At 40.0% G+C, this 12,336-nt stretch overlaps 1 protein-coding gene across 18 annotated transcripts in view; it reads right to left on the reverse strand.

Annotated features, from left to right (window-relative positions):
* The window catches only part of ABLIM1 (actin binding LIM protein 1), a 186,542-nt gene that overhangs the window by 50,970 nt on the left and 123,236 nt on the right, over window positions 1-12,336 (reverse strand). For all 18 annotated transcript variants that reach the window (XM_068688685.1, XM_068688686.1, XM_068688679.1 and 15 more), the window contains one exon: window positions 1,085-1,172. In XM_068688685.1, coding sequence (XP_068544786.1) covers window positions 1,085-1,172 — 88 coding nt within the window. The remainder of the gene's footprint in view (window positions 1-1,084; window positions 1,173-12,336) is intronic.

Genomic DNA, 12,336 nt, shown 5'->3' on the forward strand with positions numbered 1-12,336 from the left:
ACTATAAAATAACACAAATTAGCTTCAAAGGAATTCCTTAACAATGTTATCTTGTTTTGGAATTCCTCCAGAAGGAATCTGTCTCCATTTTTTCACGAGATGGCTTCCATCACACTTTCATCATTTCTTTCCTACACTTTTACAGGCCTTTCAGGTGCATCAAGTGAGTTTTCTAACATAACTACAATACACAAAATCCCGATCCGCAGTTACCTTTTCACTTTGATTTCTAGATGTACAAATGCATATTAGATGTCTTTCTACCAATATTAATTAATACTACAGCAAGTCAGAAAAAATAATTGTAGCTTAACAGCTAATGTGCTACCTTCTGGGAAAGTCAACAGAATTCAGTTCAAGGATGTTTTTCAATCAAAGAAAGAAGCACATTCTGTTTTACATGAAAAGATTAAGGAAAAAAAAATGCTTTGCACCTGGAAGTGAGTACAAGACCGCTAATAATAAAAAGGAAATGGAAATGAATGTATGAGAAAGAAGTGACTTCAGAAAGAGACAAATAAATATAAATGGGACTAAAGGAGACATGTGACCAGATGAACGGGAAATAGGCAAGGCAAGCAAATATAATTAGGAAGCAGAGGAGACAATCTAATGATGCGCATGGGGGATGAGATCTACGTGATTCAAAACAAGCTCACTGCAGTGTCTGGAAGGCTTTTCATTGCGTTTTACAGTTTGAAGAGTGGTCCGGAATAACAGAATTCAGGGGAAAATTACGTGAAATCCTCTCACGTTGTCTGATAGCTTAGTGTACAGACTGGTGGATGAGCTATCTGTGAGAAGCCAAATTCAGAGGCAACCTAATAATTTTTACCCTTGTTACACAGCTTTTGAAAATACAATCTGGCTCAACTCAGGTATAGAGTCACTGCAAAGCCATCATCATGGCCATTTACTACAGTGAAAGAGTTCAGTAAAAAAGTTTGAGGGCACCGTAAAGAAGAAAGGATGGCTACTGTCCACTGTGTCCACACTGCACAGGGATAGCTAATAAAGTGCTGAGGTCTGTAACAGAAAAATTACCAAGCCTGACTTTCTGGTTTTAGAACAGAGACGTCCTTACCTTGCAGATACATTTCTTCTCCTTCCGTGAACATTTGGTTGCACCTGCTGCATCGTGCACAGCTTGGATGATAATGCTTGTCACCTGCCTAAACAAGAAAAAGAGATGAGGGATCAATGCACTGTAAACATTGCTCACAATTACACTGCTCTGTGAGCACCCAATCTAACAGACCACTCTCATTTTTCCTCTAGTTCGCCTGTTATAATATGGCTCTGATGATGTGACAGCAGCTATGGGAATGTAAGACCTGCCATTCTGGCTCGGTGCAAAGGTCCAGCATCCTGCCCTCAACAGAGGCCAGCAGTGACTACCCGGGGTAAAAGGCTACAGGAACAAGACAAGATAGAACAGCCTTTCCTCTTCACACCTTCCCATTCAAGTCATCAGTGGTTTAAAGACTTCCTGGTGAAAGGCTATGTTCCAGTCTCTCTATTCAGCATGATTTTCCCGACAGCTTTTTGAATCTCCACTTACCAGTCCAAAGCAATGAATGTTACGCTGCAGCTAGACATTTGTGCAAACCTGCTGCCTCCTCCTTTTGCAGACAGCACATATTTTCTCAATTGCTCTGTTGTTATGGGTGAATTTAGACAATGAATGACAGTTTTCAACCTGCCATTTCATTCCTTGGCTGCCTTCCCAACACTGCTGATATGGGCAACTTCTGGGACCATTAACCCAAAGCACAAATGCCTGACTTCAGAAGCTACATGGGTGCAGGCAGCTTGAGCTGCCTGAACTATTGACCTAAAGATTCTAAATACTCTAGATCCTGTAACCCAAATCCACCGAGTCACTTAAATACACATCTCTTCAATACAGTGATATTCATAAAAGACTTGGCTGATCCGGTTTCAGGCCTATAAGGACAGGAAAAATCAAGGCACAGATACAATTGTGATTTCTCCTTGGGAGAAACTAAGCATGCAAAGCCCACATCAGGCTTTTTGAAAAAAAAAAAAAAAAGAATCCTAAAACAAGCAAGTAGTGACAATTAATGGATTCTAAAAGGCTTTATGAATGTATCTGATTTCCTAATATGTTAACTTCAAATGCTTTTCACAAAATATTCCCTATCAACTGAAATGTTATGTGCACAACACCAGTCTGCAGCATAGCGCTGCAAATACTGAATGGGCTTCCAAGGTAGATCTCACATTCAGACAGCTCAGCACTCATCAGCAGGAGCCTGTATCCTTCTCTGCACTTTCTGCCGTGCACAATCAATATTGTGCATACAAAGGAACAGAAATTTTATCTGTATTTGGTAAAAAAAAATAATCCCAACTTTTGAAAACTCCTCAAATTCTTCAGCAGAGTGAGGGCCCACAGAGCTGCTTGTCATAAGCGATTTCAGGCATATTTTATTTAAAGATGATGCCAAGCCCATGTCCTGGAAACTGCTCCCAGTTAATGAGATATAAAAAATTCCTAACAAGACTGAATCACTGCCGGAAAGCATCTTCTCCAAACAGGAAGACAATGATTACAAAAATACATATGAACTCATAGAAGAGGAATCTTTTCTGGGCTCGCCTGTCTCATCCAACTGCAGAACATCTCTGCTGCATAAGAGAGCTCAGATTTTCAGTAGGCACATGGATTTTTTTTCTGAAATAAATTCATAGCTTCTCAAAAGGTATTCAGTACGGTAGCTAAGAAGCTATCTAGTCTGAACTGGGAAAAGTACAGGGCCTGTTATGTTATTATGAATTAACCCCTGACATATCCCATCTGAGATGGGGCCATGTCTCATAAGATGTTATCCAAATTCCCAGACACAAAAGACTGAAACAACACTGTGGTCAAAAGTTTTTGTAATTTCAGTTAACTGCCAAAAAGTCTGTACATTGATACGGTCAGATTAATCAGGCTTTATAAAGAAATAATTCCCTTCCAAGAACGCCAATAGTAAACTATGGCAATGGAGTTTTAATGGATCCAGCAGAAATATCTCTAACGTGAAAGCACCATGCTCTGCGGACAACAGAAATCATGCATTCACATCCGAACAGTTTCAGCATCTGTTCTTCCAAGCTTTGATGTACGTGTGTTTTAGGAACAGAATGACAGATGACCCCGATGTATTACTCAAAGGTTGCATTGCACTGTCCTAGGCAAAAACTGCTGAAATCTTTGGTTTTTGGGTAGTTTTTCTGGCAGTAGCCCAGGATTCTGATTTTTGTGTTCCTTATTTTGCAGTCAAATTACAACAACTTGGGTCAGTAATTTCTACTAGCTCCATTCACCCTTTGTCCTAAAAGGATGTGTATCTGGTCTAATCTCGCTAACATTGGCGAGTCTTTCACTTGCCGTGATCATCTGACAAACATGCCGTTTGTTTTTCTCCTCATCACAAATATTTTCTTAAGGACACCTGGTACATCTGTCAGTTGATTATGACTTCTATAAGCAGCCTACACATTTAAGAAAGTCGGATTATTTACAGGAAAAACAAATCCAGGATTCATCACAATATTGTGTGTAAACCTGTGGCCACTCTGAAGCTTCCCACTCCCCGGAAAAAAACTTCAATATGCTACTGTCAATGTAATTTAAACAATGTACACATATCTCTAAAATAGCCAAAATGTTTATCAGATCTTTCCCTAAGGCTGTAACAACTGGCCAAACGTTAGCCCAGAGTGAGCAGTGATGAAGGAACACCACGCCCCTGCTAACACAAGCTTGCTAAGTGGAAGTACTAACCCCTCCTGCACTGGCTGGTTTTGCTGGAGTTTTATATCACAGCAGCTGCAGCTGTTGCTGAATGCTTCACATCCAGTTTCATCCATTTTCTGCCTCAGCAGTGTTTCTATGACTCTGGAGCAGAGCTCTGTCTTCAGTGCGTATCCACTGGGAATCAGTCTGCAGCTCAGCTAACCCAGGGCTAATCTTGCTAAGCCTGACTTGCCATCATCATCTGATTGCAGGTTGCTAAAAATCAGTCATTACAACATATTAGGAGAAACTTCAGGATCTACAGGGAATGAAATATTCACACTTTTCAGATATCTGTTTTCTTCCTAGCTCTCAGGCTACTAAACCCACACTCAGCACAATCGGTGTGAAGTTTCCTGTAACCACACGCTGCCATACTGGGGGCTGTTAAGGCTTACATCCCAGTCCTGCTGGCAGTACCAAGCACCATTACTCAGTGCACGTTTGCCCTGAAGGTTCTTCAGCCGAAGTGTAAGAGGGTTAAAGGCACTTGCCTTCCCACTATGCCTCACTCTCCTTACCCCTTCCCAAGTTCACTTCATATCCAGAAATCCCTTACAGCTGGTTTGCTACTCAAAAACTTCTCAGCTGGCATCTTGCACCCTGCCGACAGCAACAAATCACTTCTTGCTCAAAAAAATAGCTATTCAGTCTTTGGGGACTTAAAGCCAAAACGGTACCATTTCTCATAGGTGTCTGGGAAAGGCAATTGTGGGTTGCACAAAAAAAAAAATTAAACACAAATGACTCCAACCCAGAAAATAGAAATACAGCTGCATGCGTGCCCCAGAAGCCAGTCTCAGTCCCTGCTTTGAGCACACCCAGCCCTAATCCTAGGACCACAGTACTTCAAAAGCCAAGGACTGCACTTTTAGAGTCTATCTCCTCCCTCATGCTGTCCCCCCAGCTCCCACAAGACCAACTTTTATTTTCTCAGTGCTTGTAGAGCTCCAGTCTGATTAAATAAATGTTTTCCTCTTTGGTGAACGTGAGAGCTTAAGATTCCCTATTACTCATGCCTTCAGTCCTGTTCTTTCCAGCACAACGGTGAACAAGAGCCAGAAGGGACAATAACAAGAATCCCACCAGGAGTGCTCACATGCCAGTGGGTCTGGTGGAGGAAGAACTAATTACCAACAGACATTTTCTGTTGGCCAAAAGACACAATTAAGTGCATTTTTGCTGCGTTACATTTGCACAGCTGTACTCACTCTCCATTCAAAGATATCCTAGCAATCACCTGACAAGCAGCTATTAAACACATAGAAAGCTCAATTTTCCTAATACAACTTAAATGCAAAAAAAAAACAAAAAAAAACTATGTAGTTTTAAGAGTGCTTTTAAAAGGTGTTTTTTTGTTTTGTTTTGTTTTTTAATGAAGAGCTATCAATCACAGCTCTTTGATTGACAAATCTAATCAAATATTTACTCCTACCATGACTCTAAGGAGGTTGACCTGATTTCGCAGCTCTCTTAAGGACTAAGGAGCAGCATAAAGAATAACTCAGGCTCATCTTTAAACCCCTTAAGGAATGTCATGAATTGTAAAACAGGAACTGTAGCAGTAGCCTACCATTTTCCAGGGAAGCTTTATTTTAATTACTGGCAGAGGTCACAGAATCTTTCACCCTGTTTGATGTTCAGGATAATATCAAATGCCATTGTTTCCTTCTCTGCAGGCTTCTGTGATCTCACAGGCGGGTGGAACAGCACAAACACTATGAAGACCAAAATTTGCTTTTAATAACATCCTGGCCTAAACTGTCCACTCATTTTTCCCAGGGTCTTATCTGTTCAGCAAGTCACTACAAACTTCTGTGCTGAGATACAACAATAGAAGTGCAGCTCCTCTGCTTCCAAAGGACGTCTGAATCTCCCGTAACTTTCCCTGTTACTACCAAAGAAAGGAAAATGTAATACAATTTACATTTTGTAAACTATCTAGCTTGATAAATCCTTGTTTGATATGCATCTTTAAAACGAAGACCTCCTGACGTTGTTTGGAGTACTAATGTCACCACCCCCTCTGGAGAGGAGCAGCTCCCAGCAGAGCCCTGCCCTGCGCCCGGAGCAGTGGGAAGCAGAGCTCACACTGGCAGTTCCCAGGCTGCGAGAAGCACGTGAGTGGGAAAGTGGGAAATGGAGCGTGAGGCCGTGACTCTAAATCTGAATGACAACCTGCATGCAAGGGACGTGGAAGAATCCCAGAGCCTTCCATTGACTGCTGTGCTGTCTTGGGCAAGCCGAGACTGGAGCTGCTAGGAACACTTGCACTGTTCTTCCATGCCTGCTTTCTGGGTTATACAAGATACTTCCTAGTATCCCAGCAGTGACTACCAGCGTCATGCTATTACATTCCTTAACAGATGGACTGTATCAAACTTTTGGAACTTATTACTGTTAATTCCATCAGCATACAGTATTATTATACTCATTAGTGGCTGCTAATAGCAATGCAAATTATTAGCTGCTTAGAATATCATTTTTCCTTGTAGAAAAGATGTGAGTAATGCTTCAGGCTACATCTCCAGTGTTGCAATTGGTCTGCTAGCATGAAGAATCAGCCCTCCTGGGAGCTGAACATCAACCCGACTTACTGTGCAGTAGGGCCCTAGCAGCCACCTGTGACTGCACTGTTGGCTCTGCCTCAAGTTCTCATTTTCCTACAACACCCAGCAATGAACGAGTTGCACACAAAGGTGAAACATGCAAAACTACAGGTTCCTTATGGCAGCCACTCATCCTGTCTTCACGGAGCAAATGCACCTATCGTTACACACTGTACCACAGCTAAGAACTTACATTATCCACACAGTTAACAGCAGGTTGTTACTTCAAAGATAATTCCACTCAACTAAGACATGTACCCACAGAAGCCTCAAGAGGCCAGGTAGAGTATTCTGGTCTGTACAGAGAAGCAAAGCAATAGCAGACCCACCTTTATTGCTCACTGCCAGGATTTCTAACGTCATCTCCGTTAGAATCCTGGGTTGTATTTATGCACAGAGAAATCTAATCCCAGTGACTGACCATGTAGTTAATCAGAGAGAATTCAGAGAAAATATATGTAGTAGATTGTATTAAGGTATGTGTATGTCCTGCAAAGTAAGACTAACTATTGAATGCATGTAACATTTGCTCCATGTTCTGTCTTGTTGTGAATAGGTATGTAAATTGATGGTATTCTACCCAGTCTCAGACATCTCACTACTCTATGCAATTTATAAGTCTTCTTTCATTATTATCTGGACTGCCTGGATCTAGGATCTAGAAGGATACTAAATTTATCAGGGTCATTCACATCAGAGATGTAGGAGTTAAAATAATGACTAGTGTCACTATGGCTGAGGAAAGTAATCCAAGATGCATGTTTTCTATTCAGAAATAAAAGATCAGGGAAAAGTCCAGGTTCATAAACAGCAATTCTCATGTTGATTCATTGAGAGTCAATACAAATCTGTGAATTCACTGTCTTTGTGACAGGTATTACTGGTATACTTAACTAGAAACTACTTTCTCAGTCAGCAGAACTGCAACTGACTTCAACCTGCTGAAATTTAGCTAGAAATTTCAATAACAAAGCTCTTTCATATCTTAAAAACCAAAACCAAACAAACAAACAAAAAAAACCTCTCCCCAAAACAAACAAACAAACAAAAACCTGCATCTGACAGCTATTTTATAGATCAGAAGGCACTGCACCTGACACCTGGCAACAAATATTAGACCTCATCCTAATGCGAACAGGTTATTTGCAATTCTAAAAATTAGCAATTACTTTTATTTGGATCATGATTTAATTGTGTAGACAGATAAAGAACAACACAGTATTTTAAAGGAACATATACCTAGATCTTAAAGTAACCATAAAAAAATAAATCCTTGAATTTTAAAGACAGCCTACTGAATGTCCTAAATTGTGTACTGTAAAAGACAAACAGGAAAATTACCATGCTCTGTACTCTTTTATATAGAAAAACCATAAGAATAGAGATAATTAAAAAGGTAATGTAAAAGGTAATGTTAGATACTGTTTGTTGGACAAGATTTTTTTTTTTTTAAGTGTTTGCCATGAGTCTACTTTTACAAATTAAAAGACTTGAATAAATTGAACTCAAGAGTCTTTAAAAAACAAACAAACAAACAAACAAAAACTATAGCTAGGCAGTTGTCTGACAGATGGATGTGTTAGCAGGGGGGAGACAAACACCTCAGAGATGACTTCCTTCTGCCCACAGCATGCGGTACCTCTGCTACTGGCCCAAACAATATAAGAACAAATATAAAAACCTTTCCTTGTAAATTTGCCGATGACTCAAAACAATGTTTGTTTAAGCTACCTAAAATCTAACAAGTATATTTTAATAGCCTAATGCAGAATTGCTGCAAATTAAGCAAGCAGCGCCCTGGGAGACTGAGCGCCACGTTGTAGGCCACAGCCACTGAGGGAGGCAATTGGAGGTCATCATTAGTAACTTTCCAGAAAGAGCTTGCAATGTACCTAAAATAGCTGGTTCTTCTGATCATTTGGTGTGTGCAAAGAACTATAAAGGGATAGCAGAAGCAGGGTTCTGCTTCTGACTATATACTGCAGTCGCTATTATAATACTGACAAGTGGACACATGGATTTGCAGAGTAATTCAGTGGATAGCCACCAACCAACGTGAGGCTTAGGCTGTGAAATTGAAGGACTTGGAGCCAAATCATTACTGAGAGAGAGGCTTCAAAGATGACTGGAGCACAATGGAACAGTAATTAAAAGCAAAGAAGAGATAATAATAGGAAAGAGAATGAGCTTTTCAATCCCACCAAAACAAACAAACAAACAAAAACAACTATGACGTCAACAAGCTAAAGTTAGACAAATTTAACCACAAAATAAGATGAAGTTTCTACAGTGGAGGTAACTTAAACAGCAAAAGGGAAAATCTCTGACTTCACAATCATTCTGCAGCCTTCATGACGAGACAGGATAATCTCACAAAGGATAACCTTTTATTTGTATTATTTTATCATTATCATCATTATTTTTAGGGAAAAGCTCTATGATTTTGAAAAGAGAAGGTCAGGCAAGACACTTTTAGCAGTTCCTCTAACCTTAAAATCCATTCCAATGGATATAGATGGAGATATTTACCCATGCACCAAGGCCAGGCCTGGTCTGGTGGGAGGTGTTCCTGCCCATCGCAGGGAGTTGGAGTTAGTTGTTTTTAAGGCCCCTTCCAACCCAAACCATTCTGTGATTCTAAACTGCTCCTAGTGAGCACAGGACAGAATAATTAGAGTCAGAGCCTGAAAAATTTACTCCTTGAGCTGTCTTGGCAAAGCAGCAGAATTCCTGGTATAGCAGGAACTTTGCTGCTGGAAGTGAGCTTTGGTTGATGCGGTTTGTGGCTCAGGGAGACAGCCCAAGCACAATGCCAGGAGCAGATCAGGACGAGCTGTGCCGCATCAGCACCAGAGCTGCTACTTCCATGATTGCACCAGGGGCTCTGCAGAACAGGCACAGCTGAGATAGCTCAGTGCAGGGCTCAGCAAACTCCTGCTAGCCTGCTCAGCAGGCAAGTGTCTTCCTATCGATGAAGGATGTGAGAGTCTGCGGCATTAAGCAACTCACCTTGGATCAAAAGTAATTCTTGCAGCAGATCCAAGCAGAGAACTCAAATCCTTAGACTCCCAGTCCGGCAGTACCTCTGAGTAGCACACTACCAGATCCAATAGCCGATTTCCTACCTAATTAATATAAAATTGTCCTTCCAGTTTTCTGTCAGGAGTCTGTTTGTGGAACTGTGCAACCTCTGGCATGCAATGTAGCAATGCCTGGTCTCCACTCCAATGTCTGCATTCAGTTCAGAGGGAGTGTCCCAAGAACAACAGAGAAAGAAGAGTTGGGAAGGCCAAAGGAGGGGGAAAAGAGATTAAGCATGAGATCACACAGTACCTCACCAGAAAATAACAAGAGGACATAAAAGAAAAGTAGCCAATAAAAAATAAAGTAGAAATAGAGCACTCAATATATGCTTATTTGTACCCGGTAGATCCCCACATTATTCTAATAGGAAAATATGCCAGGAGTGAACTGAGTAGAGTATTTTCTTTTCCTTTTGGTGACTGCTATCTGCTCCTGTAGCAAACTCACCCTAGTAGTCACTGTTGTTCCAGCTACTCTTGTCCTATAATGCTTTAAAAAGTATAAAAAGTATTCTGTCCTTGATTAACTGCAATGCTACCTGCTACCTTTAGAAAATTCTTCCAGTAAGAGGTCACAATAAGCAACAGATGAACATCTAGCAAAGGGACAGATATTCTTCAAATATTTTCCTTCCCAAACACATCACTCTTAACTCCAGAGTCTCTAACACATAATTACATGTATGAGACTGAATTTGACTACAGTGAGGCATTTCTGAGGAATCCTTGCTTTGCGATTCTGGCCAAAATGCCATCAAATTAACCGAGTGAATAAGTTAATGCACAGAAATAGCTGTCACTTTTTCAAATAGAGTAACTTAGAATCTAATGTCAGACCACCAACAGGTACTTGGTTTAAAAGCAGAGCCTTTTATTTTTGTCAGAAGTCCATTTTATATTGTTTGTCAGTCTTCTCATACAGATGATTTCTAATTACAGATGCAAAACTATGCAAGCATACTTCTGAATCCTAGCTGGCATGAACATCACATCAGAGTATGTTTCTCAGAGCCAAGACACAGCCATTTTACTTGCTACATTGTTTTCTTCAGTTCCACATAAAATCAAGGTTTCTAGTTACCGCAGGAAAATGACTCCAGCAAAATAACCATGATAGAACATATCACTGTGGTGATAAACAGAAAAGAGATAAATGAACATAAAGTAGAAGGGGATACCTAACATCACTTGCTGCCATCAAAGTTTCAATTGAATATAGCGTCTCTATGACTGTTGCCTCAATAGCACAGTACTTCAAGGGTGCTGCTGAGGAATCTGCTTGAAGTTTTACTGCCTCAGTTCTTATTCTCCTCATTCCTAGGAAAACAACATTTTCCAGCCAAGATGCAACTACTTCACAGAATTCAAAGCAAAAACATCCATCTGTATGCATAACAAATCTCTCTCCAAGTTGTACATGTGCAAGTCAAATTCTTAACACACTAACTCATACTCAAGTAATTCTTGGTGCTCATTTCAGAGACCTTTGTGAACTACAGAACATCCCAAGCCAGTTTCACAGACAGTTTGAATGCCAGCATGTGTGTTGCTGGTGGTGCACAGGTGCACCTCTTGCTGTGTGCTGTTTTTCCCTCTTCCAAAGAAAATGGCTTGTAATAAATGTCAAACAAACCAGATACCTATCTCAAGGACAATTACACCTATATGACCTTCTAATGTAGCTTGAGCATGCAATTAAAATCTACCTACTTTATGCTCCAGATGGTCATTTTAAACATTTAGTTACCTGCAAAATACTCAGGTAATCATATTTCTTCATCTTTAAAGCACCCAGTTCAGTAAAGAGACACTTGGGTGTTAATTGTGCAGACATCAAAGTCCCAAGATTCCAAACTTTGTCAGGGAAAGCACCCTGACAAAGCAGAGAGAAGAGAAGACTGAGTCCTCACACAGAGAATAATAAGCACAATACCTGTTTTGGAACCTGTTATAAACGTGTGACATCTATAGACTTGCCTCAACAGGCTCTTCTCCACTTCTCAAGTTTCAAACTGGTTTCTGCTGCATTCTTCCCAACAATTACTTTTTACTGGGGACAGGTGTAAGTCCCACCCTGCCCTTCTACAAATAAGGAGCAAACCCTCCACTTATAGAACTTAAAAATGAAAGATCACAATCATACAAAAAATATTCCACCACTTAATCCATTTTCATTGTGATCTCAGTCAAGGAAAATCAAAAACTAAACTGGCTGAAATAATGTCATGATGTCACAGATTACCTCACATTCCCCTATCACTACATCCCAATTGAAAGTGAGACCATGACAGTGGTTTCAGTGTAGTACTTTGGTGCAGGGATCATCGTAATTTTATACCTCTTTTGTGGCTGATTGTGGTGCCAACATTTAAAAGATGCAAAAATAAATAAATAAATATATACATGCAAAAGTTTAAAAGATGAAAAGAAGAAACAAGAGCAACTATAAAATGAAAACCCAATATTATGTTTTCCCTAAAACAGATTGTGCCAAGAAAAGAACACATGTTCTACAGTGACAACCATGCAGTAGAGTTCTTAACACAGGTACATAATAAGAAAAATAAAGTAGTCCAGGTAATTTACCATTCCACTGAAAAAAAATATATGTATGTTATGTGCACCTCTGTTACAGTAAAAAAATACCTGTTTTAAGTACCTGTTGTGTGCTACTGGAATACTTGCAATAGTTATATACCACAAAGGCATACTTGGTGGCAGTGATCTTTATACTAATATAAATGCCTCTACTGAAATGTCATTCTAAAGTATTTTTTATCAGTCTGCTAAAGTTTATCGCTAATACTTAGTGCAAGAAACACTCTACAGAATATTT

Source organism: Anas acuta, chromosome 7 (assembly GCF_963932015.1).
Source record: "Anas acuta chromosome 7, bAnaAcu1.1, whole genome shotgun sequence".
Taxonomy (NCBI): Eukaryota; Metazoa; Chordata; class Aves; order Anseriformes; family Anatidae; genus Anas; species Anas acuta.